Source organism: Elephas maximus, chromosome 2 (assembly GCF_024166365.1).
Source record: "Elephas maximus indicus isolate mEleMax1 chromosome 2, mEleMax1 primary haplotype, whole genome shotgun sequence".
NCBI lineage: Eukaryota > Metazoa > Chordata > Mammalia > Proboscidea > Elephantidae > Elephas > Elephas maximus.
The window spans coordinates 12133248-12156053 of record NC_064820.1 but is presented as its reverse complement, the minus strand read 5'-3'; the positions used below and the strand labels follow the sequence as shown (position 1 = coordinate 12156053).

The 22806-nt window shown below is 46.9% G+C and overlaps 1 protein-coding gene across 1 annotated transcript in view; it reads right to left on the bottom strand.

Annotated features, from left to right (window-relative positions):
• The window catches only part of LPCAT1 (lysophosphatidylcholine acyltransferase 1), a 92428-nt gene that overhangs the window by 54757 nt on the left and 14865 nt on the right, over nt 1-22806 (bottom strand). Inside the window, exon 2 of the mRNA XM_049861060.1 lies at nt 1874-2016. Within this exon, the coding sequence (XP_049717017.1) occupies nt 1874-2016 (143 nt within the window). The remainder of the gene's footprint in view (nt 1-1873; nt 2017-22806) is intronic.

Here is a 22806-nt window from a genome sequence, read left to right as displayed (position 1 = left end):
AACACTTCACAGACTCCCGTGACATAGGTATTAAAGAAGCTTTGAGGTACTGGAACCTAGAGTCTGTTGTGGACTGTTTATCAGATAATCTGATAAAGCCAAGTAAATTATTCACAGGCCAGAAAAGCAGCACCAGGGTGAGTACGTGGGGAAAGGAAAACCACCAGAGCAACTGATCTTAGAAAGACAGAAATCACAGCTGTGTCAGGATCCCAGTCACGGGAGAGGAGAACAGAGTGTGTGGCGGAGGGGGCCAGTCCAGGAAGAGAGATGGAGAAACAGAAAATTAAGACAAAAAGTGCTGGGAACGGTTCCTTAAACTACCATCGCTCAAAACCAAAACTTAATCAAGTCGCCAAGAATTTGTCAAAAATGACAAAATCTCCCTTTCTAGTTACAGTTTCTCAACCGAGCCAAACTGAAATTCTAATTCTGACTTGGTCTAGGTTTTGTTTGATTATATATTTGACACCAAATTTATATTTTATGATTAAAGCAACCTTTAAAAAATGAACCTCAAGGTAAAGCGTGCTCTTCAAAGGGAATTTAGGAAACAACAGCAGTGGGTAAAGTGGAAAAAAGGATGAAACCAAAACCCAGCAATGGTCCCAGCACCCCTAAGTAACCACATTTCACATCGCCCAGACAGTCAGCACGACGTTTGTTGTCAGTCAGTCAGGCAGCCAGTCAGCTAGTTGGTCAGTCACTCTCGGGAAATTCTTCCCCAGCAGCCCCAAGGCCCAGGTGCTGTGGCAGGTACAGGTGGTGAAGACAGCCACCCAGGGAGGAAGAAACACCGCAGTCCACTAGAGACATCTGTGGAGAGCTGTCCGAGAATGGGAAATGCCACGAGAAGGCTGCATGAAGACCCAGTGTAAGGGTGTTGCTAAGGCGCTCAGACTGCCACACAGCACAGCAGTGACATGCCTGGATGTAGCCTTCACTGGGTCAAATGGGGGTGCCGCCTTCCCATGCACACAAGGGTATCAGCAAGAACCAGTGTCAGAGACACAAGCTGCTTCTATGCCTCATGTCAATATCGCCACATACAAAGCCCAAACATCAGATAATGCTAGAGAAAGGTGTACTGGGCAAATCCATTACACTACAGGGCTAGGTGGTGAATATTTTAGAGTTTGTGGGTCATTCTGTCTCTGTCACAACTGCTCAGCTCTGCCACTGCATAGCAAAAGCAGCCACAGATAGTATGTAGATCAATGTGCATGGATGTGTTCCAATAAAACTTTATTTACACAAACAGGCAGTGGATGGACTTGGCCCTCGTGTTGTAGATTGCCAAGCCCTGAACTCGATTACTGATATTTCTGTTTCTGAATAAACTGTTCAAGGACCCCTCATGATTGATTAGAGGTGTCAGCATAGAGAAGGGTTGTCAGCCCTTTGGTTTTATGACATGAATTACAGCTTTTAAGACACTGAAAATACTTGTATCTCAACTACTTATTTATTAATGGCATATATCTTCAGCTAAATGAACAGCTCTAGGAATTTAAATGTAACAAGAAAAAAAACTGTGATTTTATTTCCTTTTTTAATTATATTTTGGCCTTCATTTGATCTTTAATTAGGATATGTTCACAGCATGCCTGTTGACAGACGGAGGGGTTTACTTATACTTCATGGTTAGGGAGAGCACAGTTTAGATGCCTGAAACAAGGGGAAAGGGGGCACTAACCCTGCAGAGCCCACAGCAGGAGGCAGGCGAGTGGTGGGCGCGGGGCCTCAGGACGGGAAGAAGGATGAGTGTGGGTGGGGGGACGAGGACACTGGGGTGGAGTAGGGTTTGTTCTGGCTGCGCTGCCCCGTGCACATGGCATGCTGGGGGGCCCACAATCGCCACCAATCGACTTACTTCCGCCACAAGGCCAGGGGCTGTTCCGGTTCTTTCCCATCAGATCCCAGTGAAGCCACAAACGCGAAGGGCCAGGCGAGCAGCATCATGAAGGCGGCGAACAGGAGCCGGATGGGGAAGAGGGTCAGTGTCATGATGGCGATCTGGGGGACAGAGAGGGTGTTACTCAGAAGCACTGCCACCCACACCGTTTCGTAAAGCAACCCGGGGGGACAGCGCTCAGGACACAGGCCCCCTGCGAACCCAGGGCTCTGTCTTTGTGCTCGGTGGCACAGGCCGCCCTGTGGAGCATGCTGCATGGGACACATACCTACCAAGCACCCTGTCCCTGCGTTCTAACCCCACCCTTTCCTTACTAGCCTCCCACCAATGGGGACTTAGGAATGAGATGGGGCGTTTTCTCCTGCAAGGTCATGGAGGCTCCGGTCCAACTCACACAGGCACCCCCAGGGGCTCTGCACCGGGAGCTGGGGCCTCACTTGTTGTCATCTGCACAGAAGAAATGCTACCCCCATCTTAGCTTCCCCTGGAAAACGATCACCACGATCGGAAAACGCTCACATGACGATAGGCAGGGACTGTGAAAAGGCCAGCCAGTCCGTATGGAACAGATTAACATGAGGCCCAAGGTGCAGCTTTCCAGCTCGAGGAAGACCTGGAGCACAGGGAATGGGCTGGGGGAAGGGCAGGAGCCCAGGAACTCAGAGGCTGCAGCTCAGCGCAGGTTCAGTGGAAGACGGCTCCCCTTCCTCACAGAGACTCGGGCTCAATTTCCGGCCAATGCGCCTCATGCGCAGGCACCACCCGTCTGTCCTGGTGGCCTGCATGTTGCTAGGATACTGAACAGGTGTCAGTGGAGCTTCCAGACTAAGATGGACTAGAAAGAAAGGCCTGGCGACCTACTTCTGAAAATCAGCCAAGGAAAACCCTAGGGATCACAATGGTCCAACCTGCAACTGATCACAGGGATGGCGCAGGACTGGACAGCATTTCCTTCTACTGTGCTTGAGGCCTCCGTGAGCAGGGGGCTGACTCAACAGCAGCTAACAACATCGAAGCTTAGGGCAAATGAATGAAGACCATGTTTTAGGTCGAGAAGACACCACGAAAGGCTGCATAGGGATCCACAAAGAGGGGAACTGGGCCCTGGAGGTAAAGGCGGAGGAGCAGCGAGGACAGGGTGGGAGCCAGGGTATGGAGACAACCTCCTGTGTCCGCACCAAGAAGATAACAGAGGGGCAAGGATGGACACGGGTCCACGGGAACACGAGAGTCGAGGCTAACAGGAGACATAACCACTGTGAAGGAACTGCTGCACAACTCTATGTTCTAAACATACTATCAAGCACTTTGAGTGGGATGCAGACCTCAAATTATAGTAAAAAGACAAGACTTAATGGTCTGACTGAGACTGGAGGGACCCCAGGGGTCACGGCCCCCAGATGCTCTGTTAGCCCAAAACTGGAGAGGAGTGAGCTTCTTAGCTCAAATAGACACATGAGACTATGTAGGCAGCTCCTGTCTGGAGGCGAGATGAGAAGGCAGAGGGGGACAGGAGCTAGCTGAATGGACTAAGGAAATACACGGTGGAGAGGATGAGTGCGCTGTCACATTGTAGGGAGAACAACTAGGGCCACATAACAATGTGTGTATAAGTATCTGTATGAGAAACTGACTTGAACCGTCAACTTTCACTTAAAGCACATTAAAAAAAGAAAAGAAGATTGGCCTATGGCAATCATCACCATCTCACTCCCCACGCTAGTGCTGGTTCACATGGGCCGGTGACATAATTCCGCCCGATGAGACAGAGGGAAGATCTGCTGAAGTCTTCCAGAACAGGTTTCCTCACTCATAAAAAGACACGGAGTAGACAACACCTCTACTTCTGCTCTGGGTAGCAGGAACCTGGAGTGGCTGCAGCCACCTTGTGGTCATGAGGAACGTGGCTTACAAGCTGCAGAGAGGAAGCAGAAAAGATGGAAGAGACCCAGATCTGCAGTTATGTATGTCTCTGGGCTTTGCAGTTACCTAAGCCTAAGCTCCCCCATGTGTCTGTCAGTTTGTGGTACTGTGGGGGCTTGCGTGTTGCTGTGATGCTGGAAGCTATGCCACTGGTATTCAGATACCAGCAGGGTCAACCATGGAGGACAGGTTTCAGCTGAGCTTCCAGATTAAGACAGACTAGGAAGAAGGACCCGGCAGTCTACTTCTGAAAAGTATTAGCCAGTGAAAACCTTATGAATAGCAGCAGAACATTGTGCTGGAAGATGAGCCCCCCAGGTTGGAAGGCACTCAAAAGATGACGGGGGAAGAGCTGCCTCCTCAAAATAGAGTCAACCTTAACGACATGGATGGAGTAAAGCTTTCCGGACCTTCATTTACTGATGCGGCATGACTCAAAATGAGAAGAAACAGCTGCAAACATCCATTAATAATCAGAGCCTGGAACGTATGAAGTATGAATCTAGGAAAATTAGAAATCGTCAAAAATGAAATGGAACACATAAACATCGATATCCTAGGCATTAGTGAGCTGAAATGGACTGGTATTGGCCGTTTTGAATAGGACAATCATACAGTCTACTATGCTGGGAATGACAACTTGAAGAGGAATGGTGTTGCATTCATCATCAAAAAGAACATTTCAAGTTCCATCCTGAAGTATAATGCTGCCAGTGACAGGAAACTATCCATACGCCTACAAGGAAGACCAGTTAATACGACTATTATTCAAATTAACGCACCAACCACTAGGGCCAAAGGTGAAGAAATAGAAGATTTTTATCAGCTGCTGCAGTCTGAAATTGATCGAACATGCAATCAAGATGCATGGATAATTACTGGTGATTTTAATGCAAAAGCTGGAACAAAGAAGAAGGATCAGTAGTTAGAAAATATGGCCTTGGTGACAGAAACGATGCAGGAGACCGAATGATAGAATTTTGCAAGGCCAATGACTTCTTCATTACAAATACCTTCTTTCATCAACATAAACAACAACTATAGGCATAGACCTTACCAGATGGAACACACAGAATTCAAATTGAACACATCTGTGGAAGGAGAGGATGGAAAACCTCAATATCATCAGTCAGAACAAGGCCAGGGGGCGACTGTGGAACAGACCACCAATTGCTCATATGCAAGTTCAAGCTGGAACTGAAGAAAATCAGAGCAAGTCCACGAGAGCCAAACTATGACCTTGAGTATATCCCACCTGACTTTAGAGACCATCTGAAGAACAGATTTGACGCACTGAACACTAGTGACCGAAGACCAGACAAGTTGTGGAATGACATCAAGGACATCGTCCATTAGGAAAGCAAGAGGTCACTGAAAACACAGGAAAGAAAGAAAAGACCAAGATGGATGTCGGAGGAGACTCTGAAACTTGCTCTCGAATGTCGAGCAGCTAAAGCAAAAGAATTGATGAAGTAAAAGAACTGAAGATTTCAAAGGGTGGCTCAAGAAGACAAAGTATTATAATGACATGTGCAAAGAGCTGGAAATGGAAAACCAAAAGGGAAGAACACACTCGGTATTTCTCAAGCTGAAAGAGCTGAAGAAAAAATTCAAGCCTCGAGTTGCAATAGTGAAGGATTCCATGGGGAAAATATTAAACAAAGCAGGAAGCATCAAAAGAAGATGGAAGGAATACACAGAGTCATTATACCAAAACAAAAAGAATTAGTCGATGTTCAACCATTTCAGGAGGTGGCATATGATCAGGAACCAATGGTACTGAAGGAAGAAGTTCAAGCTGCTCTGAAGGCATTGGTGAAAAACAAAGCTCCGGGAATTGATGGAATATCAATTGAGATGTTTCAACAAACAGATGCAGCACTGGAGGTGCCCACTCGTCTATGCCAAGAAATATGGAAGACAGCTTCCTGGCCAACTGACTGGAAGAGATCCATATTTATGCCTATTCCCAAGAAAGGTGATCCAACTGAATGTGGAAATTATAGAACAATATCATTAATATCACACGCAAGCAAAATTCTTATGAAGATCATTCAAAAATGACTGCAGCAGTATATCGACAGGGAACTGCCAGAAATTCAGGCTGGTTTCAGAAGAGGATGTGGAACCAGGGATATCACTGCCGATGTCAGATGGATCCTGGCTGAAAGCAGAGAATACCAGAAGGATGTTTACCTGTGTTTTATTGACTATGCAAAGGCATTCGACTGTGTGGATCATAACAAACTATGAATAACATTGCGAAGAATGGGAATTCCAGAACACTTAATTGTGCTCATGAGGAACCTTTACATAGATCAAGAGGCAGTTGTTTGGACAGAACAAGGGGATACTGATTGGTTTAAAGTCAGGAAAGGTGTGTGTCAGGGTTGTATTCTTTCACCATACCTATTCAATCTGTATGCCGAGCAAATAATCTGAGAAGCTGGACTTAATGAAGAACAGGGCATCAGGATTGGAGGAAGACTCATTGACAACCTGCGTTATACAGATGACACAACCTTGCTTGCTGAAAGTGAAGAGGACTTGAAGCACTTACTAATGAAGATCAAAGACCACAGCCTTCAGTATGGATTGCACCTCAACATAAAGAAAACCAAAATCCTCACAACTGGACCAATGAGCAACATCATGATAAATGGAGAAAAGATTGAAGTTGTCAAGGATTTCATTTTACTTGGATCCACAATCAACAGCCATAGAAGCAGCAGTCAAGAAATCAAAAGACACATTGCATGGGGTAAATCCGCTGCAAAGGACCTCTTTAAAGTGTGAAAGAGCAAAGATGTCAGCCTGAAGACTAAGGTGCGCCCGACCCAAGCCATGGTATTTTCAATTGCATCATGTGCATGTGAAAGCTGGACAATGAATAAGGAAGACCGAAGAAGAATTGATGGCTTTGAATTGTGGCGTTGGCGAAGAATACTGAATGTACTATGGACTGCCAAAAGAACGAACAAATCTGTCTTAGAAGTACAACCAGAATGCTCCTTAGAAGCAAGGATGGCGAGACTGCGTCTTACATACTTTGGACATGTTGTCAGGAGGGATCAGTCTCTGGAGAAGGACATCATGCTTGGCAAAGTACAGGGTCAGCGGAAAAGAGGAAGACCCTCAACGAGGTGGATTGACACAGTGGCTGCAACAATGGGCTCAAGCATAACAACAACTGTAAGGATGGCACAGGACTGGGCAGTGTTTCGTTCTGTTGTGCATGGGGTTGCTATGAGTTGGAACCGACTTGACGGCACCTAACAACAACTACAAGCCTAAGATGTCCCACCCCCCAAGTCACCTTCCTGGCTTTTCTGTTCCTTGCAACTGAGATCACTTGGACATTGTTCCCATGGTTTCTCTCTGTGTTCTTTTGGGTTTTCTATCAAGACCAGCACTGCCCAAAAGAAATAGTATGTGAGCCACCTATACAGTTAAAAATTTTCTAGTGGCCACATTTAAAAAAGAAAAAGGAGGTAAAATCATTATTATAGTTTATTTTACCCAAAGTATCTGAAATAAGGAGTCCTGGTAGTACAATGATTAAACACTTGGCTGCTCATCTAGCAGCTCCGAGGGAGAAGGACTTGGTGACCTACTTCCATAAAGATTACAGCCTAGAAAACCCTATGGGCAGTTTGACTCTGCCATATGGGGTCGCCATGAATCTAAGTTGATTCAATACCACCTACCAATAACAGCATCTCTGAAATAATATTTCAACATGCACTCAGTATAAAAATTATTAATGAGATAATTTACATTTCTGTCACTGGAAGTCCAGGGTGGATCTTATACTTACAAAAAAAAAAACAAAAAAACAAACCCATTGCCATCGAGCCTATTCCAACTTCAGATTTGCCACGTTTCAAGCGCTCAATAGCCACATATGGCTCATGCATACTGGACACCACCAAGCTAGACAATCGTATGGTTTCAAATGATGAAAACTGTTAACCCCTTTCTCCTTGTGGGGGGCTGGTTACTGACCTGGCTGGAACCTCTGGGGTCAGTTTCAGGTTGACTGCAAGCAGTTTGAAAACAGAGCTGTTGTCTTGGTGTCGACGTTCGCCAGAATATTTCAGCATGAAGCGGGAAACCTGCTATATAGGTTGCCCGTAAATACTCTAGGAACGAACGTACCTTTCTGTCTCTAGTTTTCTAAGAGTTTTGTTTATTTAAAAACATGAATGGGTGCTGAATTTTATCAGACGTCTCTTCTGCATCTATTGGGATAATTACGTGCCGGTTCTCACTTAATCTGCTAAAGCAATACATTATATTAACAGTGTTTCCAGAATTAAAAGCGTGCTTACAGTGCTGTGAAGCTACCTGTTAGGATGGATTTTTAAAGAACTGCTGGGTTTGTCTGCTGACACGTTTGGGGCTGGCTCTTTACCAAGCTGTATGCAAGACTAACGCCTTGCTTCTCCCCTTGTACGGTGTTCCTGGGTTGTGACATCACTGCGGCAACAATGTTACACCACCACTGAGCTACTTCTTTCCTCTAGGGTTTCTGTGTAGATTTCTGGCTGCAGTTTCAGGGTTTCTAAGACTGTTCTCTAGATTTCAGATTTTTCTTTCTGTCAATTTCAATAGCCTCCCCAAGCTGCCCATCTTGTGTGTATGTGTTCAAGTTCACTGGCAGGACGTTGTTCATTGTATCCCCCCATGAATTTAAACCAACGCTGACATGTGGTTTCTTTTCTAATAGTACTTGTGCCTCTTCAACTTTTTAGCCCATATCGCCAGATACTCACCTATTTTATTAATCTGGTCAAAAAGCCAGTTTTGGTTGTCCAATCGTCACCTATCCAGTAACACTGACTTTGCCTCTCTCAAGACCACCTTCTTTCTACTTTGAGTGTACGCCAATGTCCTCTTTAACCTTTTGAAGTGAAAACGTGACTCGTTATTTTCAGGAACTTTTTCTTTTCCAAAGATTCATATTTAAGGACATACAGCTTCCTTTAAGAGCCTCTTTAGCTTCACCTCAAACCTACCTGAACCCACTGCCAATGAGTCGATTCTGACCCCGGGCAACCCTACAGGACAGAGCAGAACCGCCCCTCAGTGTTTTCAAGGCTGTAAATCTTTACGGAAGCAGACTGCGACATCTTTCTCCCAAGGAGTGGCTAGTGGATTCCAACCACTGATCTTCTGGCTGGCAGGCAAGCGCTTCAACCACTGTGCCACCAGCGCTCCTGGCTTCATCTTACATGTTTTAAAATGTAGCCTGTTCTTCATGTTTAAAATTGAGCTTTAAACATTTTTCTATTTTTTTCACCCTTTCCAATTATCATATAATTCTGTGGCAGAGTGACAAGAGAACGCAGTCTGCAGACAACGACTGTTTGCTATTTGTAAGCCTTCTGCCAACCTCATGTCTACATCCCTGTTTTCAGTCCCTGGGCCATCTCAGGGCGTCCTCTGCTGCCCAGGGCTCTTAGCCACAGGGCTCAGGCTCAATGTGGGGAGGTCTGTTCTAGGAGCTTCAGATACCTGCTCTGCTATTAAAACTAACTGCTAGCAGTCTTTCCTATTCACAGAGAAACTAGGTTACTGGACAGAAGTAGATTTATTTGCTTCCATAAATTGTTCTTAAAAGTTGGTGCTCCCAGCATTTGCCTGCGCAAGGCAGACACGATGAACAGGAAGCCAAAAATATGAACAGAAAGTCTCAAAGTTTACTGTACTCAGGCTGCTCTTCTGTGATGAGCTGGCTCACAAATGTACTTTTTTTATCAGGCACCTACTGTATTAGTCATTTTCGCTGCCAAGGCAGTTTTTACTACAAATAATGGAATAAAATAGCAGTAGTTCATGGCGTGCTAGGGAGCCCACAGGTAAGTTGGGCTGGGACTACAAACCTAAGATGAGTTGTCCTGGCTCCTGCCTAGCTGAGGGAGTAGCAACAACCTGCCCCCGTGGAAGTGCTTGGCCTCATCAATAACAGGATGGTGGGCAAAGCTTTCCTGCCACAGGGAAGCCACTGAAGCCGTCTGGAAGAGGGGAGAGGGCAGTTTTACTTGATCCTGTTAGCATTTTGTTGTTGTAGCTGTTTTTGTTAGTTGCCATCAAGTCGATTCTGACTCACGGCGACCCCATGGATGCAGAGTAGAACTGCTCCATGGGGTTTTCAAGGTTGTGACCTTTTGGAAGCAGACTGCCAGGCCTTTCTTCCAAGGTGTCTCTGTGTGGCTTTGAACTGCCAACTTAACCGTTTTTTACTCAACCATTTGTGCCATCCAGAGACTTTCCCTTTTTTTTTTTGCTTTGCAAGGACATCTGCCTTAAGAAGCCCAGATGGTACCGGGAGGTGCCCGGCTCTCCTGGGTTAGGAGCCCACGTGTTTTCACGGGCTGCTCTGCTAGGTCTCCATGGTTTGCCTTCAGTCTAAGACTAGGAAATCAGCTCATTCTGTGAAGCTGCTCAGTAAAAGGGGGGAAGAACCAGATTTTCACGCTACCTTTCCCATGAAAACTCTCCCTCGGGGGTGCCAAGAAGTGCATGAGGGGAAGCGTCTCCCCAAAGAAGTGTGAACGATGGGATGAATGAGATGGTATGAAGCCTGGGGTTTGCTTCAAAATAACCTCAGGGTGGGAGATAGTGTTGCTGTTGCTGTTGCTGTTAGGTGCAGTCAAGTCAGCTCCGACTCATCGTGACCCCAGGTACAACAGAGAGAAAAGCTGCCAGGTCCTGTGCCACCCTCACATTGCTGTGTTTGAGCCCACTGCTACAGCCACTGTGTCGATCCATCTCATTGAGGGTCTTCCCCTCTTTCGCTGACCTTCTATTTACCAAGCATGATGTCCTTCTCCAAGGGTTGGTCCTTGCTGATGACACATTCAAAGTACATGAGATGAAGTCTTGCCATCCTTGCTCCTGAGGAACATTCTGGCTGTACTTCTGCCAAGACAGATCTGTTCATCCTTCTGGCAGTCCATGATATATTCAATGTTCTTCTCCAACGCTGTAATTCAAAGGCATCAACTCTTCTTCGGTCTTCCTTATTCACCGTCCAGCTTTCACAGGCACATGAGGCGATTGAAAACACCATGGCTTGGGTCAGGCACATCTTAGCCCTCAAAGTGACATCTTTGCTTTCTAACACTTTAAAGATGCCTTTTGCAGCAGATTTGCCCAATGCAACACATCTTTTGATTTCTTGGCTGCTGCTTCCATGGGCATTGACTGTGGATCCCAGTAAAATGAAATCCTTAAAAACTTCAGTCTTTTCTCCGTTTATCATGGTAGTAAGGACAGTGGTAGGAATCCATGGGCATTGACTGTGGATCCCAGGAAAATGAAATCCTTAAAAACTTCAGTCTTTTCTCCGTTTATCATGGTAGTAAGGACAGTGGTAGGAATAGTAAGCTGCATAAATGAAACAAGATGGGCTATAAATTGGTTACTTCTGAGGCTGGGTGACGGGTACATGGGGGTTCATTACATTTTTCTCTACTTTTCTATAGGGCTGAAATTTCCCACGATAAGAAGGTGAAAAAGTGCTGACTCTTTTTAAGTGTAAAACAGTGACTTCCTAATTCACCAGCTCAGAATCTTCCGAAGAGAAGTTACCTGAAGTTACAATGCCCCAGCTTAGACCCTCCACTGTGTTAAACCAAAAAACCAGTTGCTGTTGGGCTGACTCCAACTCATGGCAACCCTGTGCATGTCAGAGTAGAATTATGCCCTACAGGGTTTTCAATGGGTGAGTTTTGGGAAGTAGATCACCAGGCTTTTCTTTCGAGGCAGCTCTGAGGGAACTCGAACCTCCAACCTTTTGGTTAGCAGCCGAGCGCATTAATCACTTGCACTACACTACACTTGCTTTTTGTTGAAAAGTAGAGATGTCACCTTGAAGACTAAGGTGCCCCTGACCCAAGCCATGGTATTTTCAATCACATCATACGCATGTGAAAGCTGGACAATGAATAAGGAAGACCAAAGAAGAGCTGACGCCTTTGAATTGTGGGGTTGGCGAAGAATACTGAATATACCATGGACTGCCAAAAGAATGGACAAATCTGTCTTAGAAGTACAACCAGAATGCTCCTTAGAAGCAAGGATGGCGAGACTACATCTCACATACTTTGGACATGTTGTCAGGAGGGATCAGTCCCTGGAGAAGGACATCGTGCTTGGCAAAGTATAGGGTCAGCGGAAAAGAGGAAGACCCTCAATGAGGTGGACTGACACAGTGGCTGGAACAATGGGCTCAAGCATAACAACGATTGTGAGGATGGCACAGTGTTTCACTCTGTTGTGTATAGGGTCGCTATGAGTCAGAACCGACTTGATGGCACCTAACACCACCACCACCACCATGCAGGGACTCTCTACTGTGTTAAGCAGTCAAGTAATTACCCCCTCTCTGCAGGGGTCACAAGGCTGTAAGTAACTCCAGACCCTTGGCACTACCTGTGTGCAAGACTGGTCCAAGGGCCTGGGTGTCAGAACAAATGCTGAACTGCCAATTTGTTACTTAAGAGGCAAAGATCTCTGTAAGCACATGTGGCCCTCTTGTTTCTACCCACACTGTCCTCTGCCAGGCGGGATGCTAGCATGAAACACAGCCTCACCAGAGTAGACCAGCATGGCTACCTTCACCCAGGAAGGGGCCCGGGCCAGTGGGGGTGTTGCAACGCTGCGTCCCCTTGAGCATGTGGTTCTGCAATGTTCTGACAACTCCACACCAGCCAGGATGTGAGCCTCTACTCTAACACCTGAGTCAGGTATGATGATTCAGACAGGTCAGGGTGCCCCACTCGAAGTCTAGAAGAGCATAATGTACCATGACATCATTGACAAGAGGGCCTTTCAAAACACCTGGTAAGATGCTGATGAGTTCCCATCCTGAGTCAGCCTAACAGGTAATTTATAGGGAAACCTTTCTCATGAAGGTACATTCCAACACCAAGTGTGGTCTCATTGTAGGGGAAAAAATAAATACATAAAAATTATCACCATTCGAAAGGATATGTGAAAATGTTTTCACAAGTACATTAAAGAGAAATTTACTCCCTCATATAATTAAAGAAAATATAAGATGACAACAGCAGAAAACAGCTGATCAAAAAAAAAAAAAAATTCTGCAGCCAGATTGTCTTAGTCACCTAGTGCTGCTATATGAAAAATGCCACAAGTAGCTGGCTTCAACCAACAGAAATTTATCTTCTCACAGTTTAGGAGGCCAGAAGTCCAAATTCAGAGTGCCGACTCTAGGAGAAGGCCTGCTCTGTCGGCTCTGGAGGAAGGTCCCTGTCTCTTCAGATTCTGCTTTCTGGTTCCTTGGAGATCTCCATGTGTCTTGGCATCTGTCTTACCCCATCTCTCTTCCCCTCTCTGCTTGCTCGCTTGTCCTAATCTGTTCTTTTTATATCTTATAAGAGAGTGACTCAAAACACACCCTATACTAATCCTACCTCATTAACATGACAAAGACAACCCATTCCCAAATGGGATGATAACCACAGACACAGAGGTTAGGATTTACAACACATATTTCTGAACAAGTACGGGCTAGCTGTGCAGTGGGTGGGCTGCCCGCAGAGGGGGAGCTGGGCTCCAAAACCTTCTCTCACTCCTTGTGCTGGTGCCTGAACCCCCACAGTGGGTAATGGGACCAGACAGGTGGGTGGACCCTTCCCTGGATACTGAAGAAGCTTGCATGGTAGAAGAGCTAGGAGGGTGCGCCAGGGCACTGGGTCCAGAACAGGAGGCTTGAGACACAGCCATCACCTTGGGGGACCTAAGGACTACCCTTTGAAACAAAGCATACCCTGGGGTCCAGAAACTGGGGTAGAGCTGGGCTGGGTCTTCTGTGTTCCTCAAACACTGCCCTGGCTCAGCATGGCATGTGAGTGGGGGGAGGGGGGCCTGGCTAGCTGGCTAGCTGGCAGCCCCTCCCAGGGACAGATTAGAGATGAGACCTGTGAACTCTGCAGAAAGACCCTCAGGGCAATGTGAGACACAGAATAACTGTGCCCTGGGAGCAGATCTTTTCATTGCTGTGACTTACAAATACATTCGAAGCAAGCTATTTTTGAGACTCCTGAGTTAGATTAGATAGAATATCCTAAAACTAGGAATCTAACAACTAAGGCTCTGGACCCACAGAGGGCTCACGTGGAGGCCTAGAGTGAACTTTCCAGTCCAGCCACTCCTCCCTACTAGGGCTAATTGATCCTGCCACATGCAAGACCAAAGAGATGCATTTAATTTTGTTACTTTTTCTTTTTAATGAAAGAACAATTTTTGAAAAGCCTGGTAATTCTCACAGGAGTCCCATCAGCTGGTGTGATCAAAAGCCCTTTCATCAGAAAACGCCAGCAGCCGCAGAATCTTTGCATCTGTAGCTGCTCACAGCTTCAAAAGCCAACACGTCTACATCCCACGTTTCACAGATACAATTCTGAGTAAATTCACCTCAAAAAACGTATTCCTTTTCTGTTTTCTCCCAAATCCCCCAAAACATAAAATTCCTTCTGGTCCAAATTATATGCAGCATTTAAATAAACATTTAGTCTTCAAAATTAACTCTTAATTAATTTTAACACTTAAAATGCTGAAAGCAATAGTGAAACAGAACAAGCTGGCACTTTAAACTCTGCTGCTGTTGGAGTTCGCGTTTCTCACACACACACACACACACACACGCACACGTACACAGCTGCTCAAATCTTGAACCTTCTGAACCTAACCTCTTTATGACGAGACAAAACACAGTGTGGCCCACTCTGTACACTGGAAACCCATAGCCGACTGCCAGGGTCCATGGAGAGGTGGATGACAAGGAGGGTGACAGCAGGAGGGTGGGGTGCACAAGCCATATCTGTGAGGGCAGCTGGGGTGGTGGAGGGCAGAACAAAGGTGTTCAGAGGCCGGTAGGAAAGGAACCTTCCATACATATCGCTGAGTCAAAGAACCCAGTCTGAAAAGGTTCATAATGTATGATTCCAACTATTAGACACTCTAGAAGAAGCAAAACTAGAAAGATAGTGAAACGATTAGCAGTTGACAGGGGCTCAAGGGGAGAAGGGAGAGATGAATAGGTGGGACACGGCATTTTTAGCGCAGTGACACTACTCTGCACGAAACTGTAATGGTGGACACATGACATTGTGCATTTTTCAAAACCCATAACCCATTGCCCTTGAGTCAATTCCGACCCTCAGCGACCCTATAGACAGAGAAGAACTGCCCCACAGAGTTTCCAAGAAGCACCTGGTAGATTCAAACTGCTGACCTTTTGGTTAGCAGCAGTAGCTCTTAACCACTATACCACCAGATGGCCCATATGACAATGCGAAACAAAGAGTAAACCCTAATGTAAACTCTGGACTTTAGTTAACAACACTGTATCAATATTGGTGAGGGAATTCTAATGTAAACTATGGAGTTTAGTTAGTAACACTACCAATATTGGTGAGGAAATCCTAATGTAAACCATAGATTTTAGTTAGTAACTCTGTATCAGTATCTGTGAGGAAATCCTAATGTAAACCATGGACTTTAGTTAATAACCCTGTATCAATATTGGCCCATCAATTACAACAAATGTACCACAGGAACCGAGATGTTAATAACAGGGCACACAGTGTGCAGCGAGAAAGGGGACACGGGGAGGGGACACAGTGTGCAGGGAGAGAGGGGACGTGGGGAGAATACAAGGAGTGCAGGGAGACAGCAGACATGGGAAGGGGACACGGCGTGCAGGGGAGAGAGGGGGACATGGGAAGGGGACACAGTGTTCAGGGAAAGAGGGGACATGGGAAGGGGACACGGTGTGCAAGGAGAGAGGGGACATGGAAACTTGCTCTTTCTGCACAAGTTTTCTGAAAACTTAAATAATTAATAAAGTCTGTTAATTAAAACATCAACAACAAAAAGGAGGTTAAGGAGGGAATGGATGTTGAAGTTGAGGCAGCTCCCCTGCAGTGATGTCAGCACTGAAGGCCAAGGTCCCTGAGCCCAGAGGCAGAAGACCCAGACACAGGGGGTCACTGGGAGCTGTGAACAAAACCTGGAGTCACTTGACCCCATGGCCCGTGATGGACAGTCCCCTGCCGTCTCTACGTGCTCACCCACACGAACCCATATCCAGGCTCCTTCAGTCTCATGTTGATGCCTGTCTGTCTGCCCAGAAGGCTTCTGTACAAGCTGCTCCTCAAATGTAGTGTCGTCTCTACTTCACTAGTCGCGTTTATGCTCTCCTCATCCTTAGCTCTCTCCTTGACCCTCTTCTCACCTCCCTGGCTGGGTCTAACCTCTTGGCACCACACACCTCTCCCTGTGGTGTTACCCACTGCCACTGTCCTGTCCACACGGCTGGGTGACGGGCTGGTGGCTCGCCGTGGGCAGGGCTGCACTGAATGCTCCGTCCCCACAGCGGGCACACAGCACACCCTGGGCTAACACGGACATATGCAAGAGTTTGTGGGTGAATGAATGAGTGAATGAATGAATGAACAAAGAAGGCAGGCTCTATTCCTTGCTCCGCCCTCAAAGCCCATGGATATCAGGGAGAGTTTCAAAGCGGAAACCCTGGTGGCGTAGTGGTTAAGAGCTTGGCTACCATCCAAGAGGTCGGCAGTTCGAATCCGCCAGGTGCTCCTTGGAAACTCTATGGGGCAGTTCTACTCTGTCCTACAGGGTCGCTATGAGTCGGAATCGACTCCACGGCAGTGGGTTTTTGGTTTTCATTCAAAGTATCAACAAAGCATTTACAACCAGGGTAGGATTCTGCCTCAAACAAGCCTCCCCACCGTTCACAGCCAGTGGTTGGGGAGAGGAACATGGAAGGTAGTGTGTTCTCTTTTGCTCTTAGGGGACTCTTGGTATAGAAGCCCTCTGTCATTCTCAAGCTTTCCAGGTGCTTGGTTGACCAGCTCACACACCACCCCCCAACCCTGAGCCCCTGGTTCAAACTCCCCCCCACCCCAACAGAGCCCCGTTAGGAGGGATGGCCCAGCGAGAGCTTAACATGACCTCCAGGTCCAAACAACGGGGCCTCCACTGGCTCTGTGAGCCAAGATTCCAGCGAGCTCTGCTCAGCCCTGCAAGGCTGTGTGGGGTGGACCCCGTATGGCCTCTCCCTGCAGTGACCAACAGACAGGGACCACACCCTCTCCACAGTGCCAGTGCCCCGGCTGCCTGGGCCAGCCAGTCCAACCACTGTCCATCTGTCCTAGAGCATGTCAGACCCCCTAGTTCCAAAGCAGTGGTTCTCAGTCGGGGGTGATTCTGGTGATGAAAAGGAGACATTTTTGGTTGTCACAAATGCAGTGGGCGCTACTGGCTTCTAGTGAATAGAGGCCAAGGATGCTGTTAAACATCCTACAATACACGGGACGGCTCCGGCCACAGATGGCAACTGCAGGGAGGTTGAGAAACCAGTTCTAAAAAAGAGCCCCCTCCCCCACAGCACCTCACCCTCTGGCCAAACTGCCCCCATGAACCAGGAAGTGGGGGCTGAGTCTGTCCCACGCGGACAGAGCTCTGGGCTTAGGGTCCCATATGGATGTAGGTTCTGCAGAACTAAGCTTGGTCTGTGCTCCCCAGTACATTATGCAGAAGATCACTCCGACGGGTTTGAGGGTTGTGGCTCAAGAAAGGAGTCCCACATGCGGAAGGGGTTGTGAAATGCTGGGATCAAGAATGTTCTTGAAGGCTTCTCAGAGTTTGGAGGAAACTGACATGTGTTTGTGCCTCTCAAACTCGTGGACAGAGAGCCCTGGGTACCCGGGCGTCTCTCCCCACCCTCACAGGTGTGGCTTTAAAAAAACCAAACCCACTGCTGCCGAGTCAGTTCTGGTTCTGACCCATAGCAAACTGTGGCTTTACAACAGCTCATTTTCCAGTCTGCGCTATACATACGTGCACCTTTCTTGCCCTATCAGTGGAGTTTACTCCCCTCCCCTCCCCTCCCCTCGAGCCCGGCCAAATGATCTGTACTGCCTAACTGGACAGGGAAGAAGGTTTGCACTAAACTCTGAGTTCTTTGAGGCCCTGCCGCCTCTGCCTCCTCCCCCTGAATTCTGACCCCATGAGGAGGCCCCGAGGCCCTGCAGGAGTGGGTACCTTGGAAAGGCGAAATGCCTGGCCACCCCTACTTGTCCCGGCCAGGCCCCAGGAGCCAGCCAGGTGAGTGAAGACCCCACCTGGGACCTCCCACCCACAGACACCTCAGGAAGCAGAGCCGGCCCCTGCTGAGCCCAGCCCACCCTGAGAAGAATGAGAAAAACCATACATGACTGCTGTTCTAAGCCAGTGAGTTTTGGGGTGGCGTATTATGCCTCAATATATTCTTGAGGGAAACCCTGGTGATGTAGTGGTTAAGTGCTACGGCTGCTAACCAAAGGGTTGGCAGTTCGAATCCGCCAGGCACTCCTTGGAAACCCTATGGGGCAGTTTTACCCTGTCCTATAGGATCGCTATGAGTCGGAATCGACTTGACGGCACCGGGGTTTGGTTTTTCTGGGTTTACATTTCTGAAACACCATAAAAACATACTATTAAATAGTGTTATTAGAATTAAGAAAATGGCCTTATAATATCTACGACGTTAGGCAACTTGTTTACAGTAACAGTATTCAAGACCTAGTTGACGCACGTCTGAGTCACTGCTGTTCAAGGCAGCAGGCATGCCATCCCAGAATATATCATGTTCTATATACCATACCTAATGAGGGACACAGGATGCTTCTAATTTTTCATTATTATTACTGCTATGAATATTCTTTTTCATGTCCACTGAGGCACATGAACGAGGATTTCTCTAAGGTCTATTGTGGGGTCTGAAAGTATCTGCATCTTCAGATTTGCTTGTTGTTACTCAGACTCATGGCGACCCCACGTACAAGAGAACAAAACACTGACCAGTCCTGTGCCATCTTCACGATCGCTGGTGTGCTCGCGTCCGCTGGCTGTTGCAGCCACTGTGTACTTTCAGCGCCTTCCAACCTAAGGAGCTCATTTTTCAGCCCTATATCAGACAATATTCTGTTGTGCTCCACAGGGTTTTCATTGGCTAATTTTCGGAAGTAGATCGCCAGGCCTTTCTTCCTTGTAAATTTGAATAATAAATAGTTGTATTAACTGGTCTTCCTTGTAGGCATGTGGCTATTACCCTATCACTGACAGCACTGTACTTCAGGACAGGACTTGAAATGTTCTTTTTGATGAATAACATGGCACTGTTTCATAACAGACCACAGGAGTACCTGATTCAAAATGGCCAATACCAGTCCATTTCAGCTCACTAAGGAAATCCTCACTAGAATATCTATCTTCAAGCATTCCATTTCATTTTTGATAACTTCTAATTTTCCTAGATTTGTACTTCGTACATTCCACATTCCCATTATTAATGGATGTTTGCAGCTGTTTATTCTCATTTTGAGTCTTGCCACATCAGCAAATGAAGGTCCCAAAAACTTGACTCCATCCACATCATTAAGGTTGACTCACTTTGAGGAGGCAGCTCTTTCCCAGCCATCTTTGGAGTGCCTTCCAACCTGGGGGGCTCATCTTCCAGCACTATATCAGACTTTGTTCCTCTGCTATTCATAAGGTTTCCACTGGCTAATGCTTTTCAGAAGTAGACTGCCGGGTCCTTCTTCCTAGTCTGGAAGCTCAGCTGACACCTGTCCTCCATGGGTGACCCCGCTCGTATCTGAATACTGGTGGCATAGCTTCCAACATCACAGCAACACACAAGACGCCAAAGTACAAAAAACTGAGACAGGTGGTGGTCAAATTTGCTACATACTGCCAAATTACTCTCCCTACTAAAAGAGTATTATCCTTATTGAAGGGTAGTATCTGGGCAGACAAGCACACAGAATTGCTGGCTCACTGTGAGCGGCCATCTAGGATACTCCACTGGTCTCACCCGTTCAGGAGCAAGGAAGAATGAAGAAAACCAAAGATACAAGGGAAAGATTAGTCCAAAGGACTAATGGACCACATTTACCATGGCCTCCATGAGACTGAGTCCAGTACAACGAGATGGGACCTGGCTACCACCACTGACTGCTTTGACAAGAATCACAATAGAGGGTCGTGGACAGAGCTGGAGGAAAATGCAGAACAAAATTCTAACTTGAAAAGAAAGACCAGGCTTGCTGGCCTGACAGAGACTGGAGAAACCCTGACAGTATGGCCCCTGGACACCCTTTCATCTCAGTAATGAAGTCACTCCTTCAGCCAAAGATTGAAGAGGCCCATAAAACAAAATGAGACTAAAGGGGCACACCAGCCCAGGGGCAAGGACTAGAAGGCAGGAGGGGACAGGAAATCTGGTAAGAGGGAGCCCAGGGTTGAGAAGGCAGAGTGTTGACATGTCATGGGGTTGGCAACCAAAGTCATAAAACAATATGTGTACTGTGTAATGAGAAACTAGTTTGTTCTGTAAACCTTCATCTAAAGCACAACTGAAAAAAAAAAAAAAAAAAAAAAAGAATCGTTGGCTCAGGTAATTTTGACCAGCTCAACTTCCCTGTGCTCTCAGCAGTCAGACTCAGAAGCCAAATATCACCACCTGCACCTTCAGTCCCTGAGTGTTCCATTTCTCCACGTGCTGCACAATGCTCGGGCTGGCAAAGTCTTTAGATGTTTATCTATCTGATGGACATAGAGATTATGACTATATATTATATATGAATAATCATTTTAATTTGCAGTTATAAATGTGAAATGGAAAGCATTTTATGTTTATTGGCTGTTTGCGCTTCTTTTTCCGGGACTTGCCATTGATATCAATCCTTTGTCCGAATTTATAGTGAGCTGTCTTTTTCTCAAAATGTGTGAACGTTGACTGCCTCCGACCTTACCAGGTGCTGCTGAGTTAATCCAACTCATGGCGAGCCCACGTGTGTCGGGGTAAAACTGTGTTTCATAAGGTTTTCAATGGCTAATTTTTCAGCAGTAGACTGCCAGACCTTTCTTCTGAGTGCCTCTGGGTGGAACCAAACGTCCAACCTTTTGGTTAGCAGCTGAGCGTGTGAACCGTTTGTACCATCCGGGGACTCCTTTAGACCTTGGGTTTCAACTATATCATCTTCTTAAGCTTTGTATCCACCTCGATGAGTATCAGGATGATCTATGTCCCAACTCCGGAATTACTTTCTTTCTAAAGCCTGTGCCTACTGCTATATATAAGCTATTTCTTTTTAGCTCTCCCACTCAAATCTAAAATTAAATATAGCTTTTCTAAAACTGAGCTTATTTTTCTTTTCCAATATCCTCAACCAGCCCCAACTTCCCCACCATCGCTGTCATCTCTACTCAAGAGCTCCCACAGAAGTCTTAGCATTTGCCACCCAATCTGGATGCTCCTGGCCTGCGAAGTGGAAGCATCTTCTAGGAACTCGCTCTGAGCTCACCAATCCGTCCCTGCGTGCTATGCAGAGCATTCTCCTAGACAGCTCTGCTCACCACTGTCAGCATGCTCAGGGGAGAGGCCCATCCCCAGGTGTTTTACCAGGAAGCAATGAACATGCAGAAGGAACTTGTATGCAGCCCTTCACTGGGCCAGAATCACTCTGGCGTAAGGCAGCTGTCATGGATTGAATTATGTCCCCCCAAAAATATGTGTCAACTTGGTTAGGCCATGATTCCCAGTATCGTGTGGTTGTCCTCCATTTTGTGATTGTAATTTTATGTTGAGAGGATTAGATGGGATTGTAACACCCTTACTAAGGTCACCTCCCTGATCCAAGGTAAAGGGAGTTTCCCTGGGGTGTGGCCTGTACCACCTTTTATCTCTCAAGAGATAAAAGGAAAGGGAAGCAAGCAGAGAGTTGGGGACCTCATAGCACCAAGAAAGCAGCACCAGAAGCAGAGCGCATCCTTTGGACCCAGGGTCCCTGCACCTGAGAAGCTCCTTGACCAGGGGAAGATTGAGGAGAAAGACCTTCCTCTAGAGCCGACAGAGAGACAGAGAGAGAAAGCCTTCCCCTGGAGCTGACACCCTGAATTTGGACTTTTAGCCTACTAGGCTGTGAGGAAATAAATTTGTCTTTGTTAAGCCATCCACTTGTATTTCTGTTATGGCAGCACTAGATGACTAAGACCAAACCAAAACCAAACCCGCTGCTGTCGAGTCGATTCCAATTCATAGCAACCCTATAGGACAGAATAGAACTGCCCCATAGAGTTTCCAAGGAGCGCCTGGTGGATTTGAACTGCCAACCTCTTGGTTAGTAGCCATAGCACTTAATCACTACGCCACCAGGGTTTCCATGACTAAGACAGCAGCTCTAAATCACGATGTCCTGCCACTATGGGAACCCTAAGAGGGAAATCAACAACACCAAACCAGGCCGTCTTTCTTTGCCTCCCCCTTTCAGCCAACTTCCAGAAGGTTCCAGCAGAGTGGCCCTAGAGGCCCTCCATGTCAGCCCATCCCCTCACAGTACAGAGGAAGCATTGGGGACAAGGAGAAGATTTGCCCAAGACGAAAAGCACTGATGGCTGGGCTGGCTTGGGGCCCCATGTCCTTGCTCTCCCATCCACACAGCCTCAAGCAGCACAGAGCAATGCACCCAATATGCCACAAAATAACTCAGAATAAAAAATATACAAACACACAGCCAGGCTTTTGTAGGAAATTGGTATGAATGCCAGTAACACAGAGAAACGCTCACGGGCCTTGAAAACTGGAAGCCACGCTCACAAGTAAATGTGGAAATTGCAATCAGGGAACTTCCAGCTGCGTGTCCCGAGGACAGGAAAACACAAACCAGCGTGCTCTGTCACTGTGTGAACCACCCCCAGGAAATGACCCCTCACAGGCATCAACACACAGCACCCCAACCTCCTGCAGTAGGAGGACAGTACCCCAACCACTGAGCCTGGACCCCCAACCTTCACAGCCTCCAACCATACGCTTCCTCAGGCTTCCTCAGAAGTGGCTGAAGGTTTAGAAGGCATAGATGCTCAGAGAG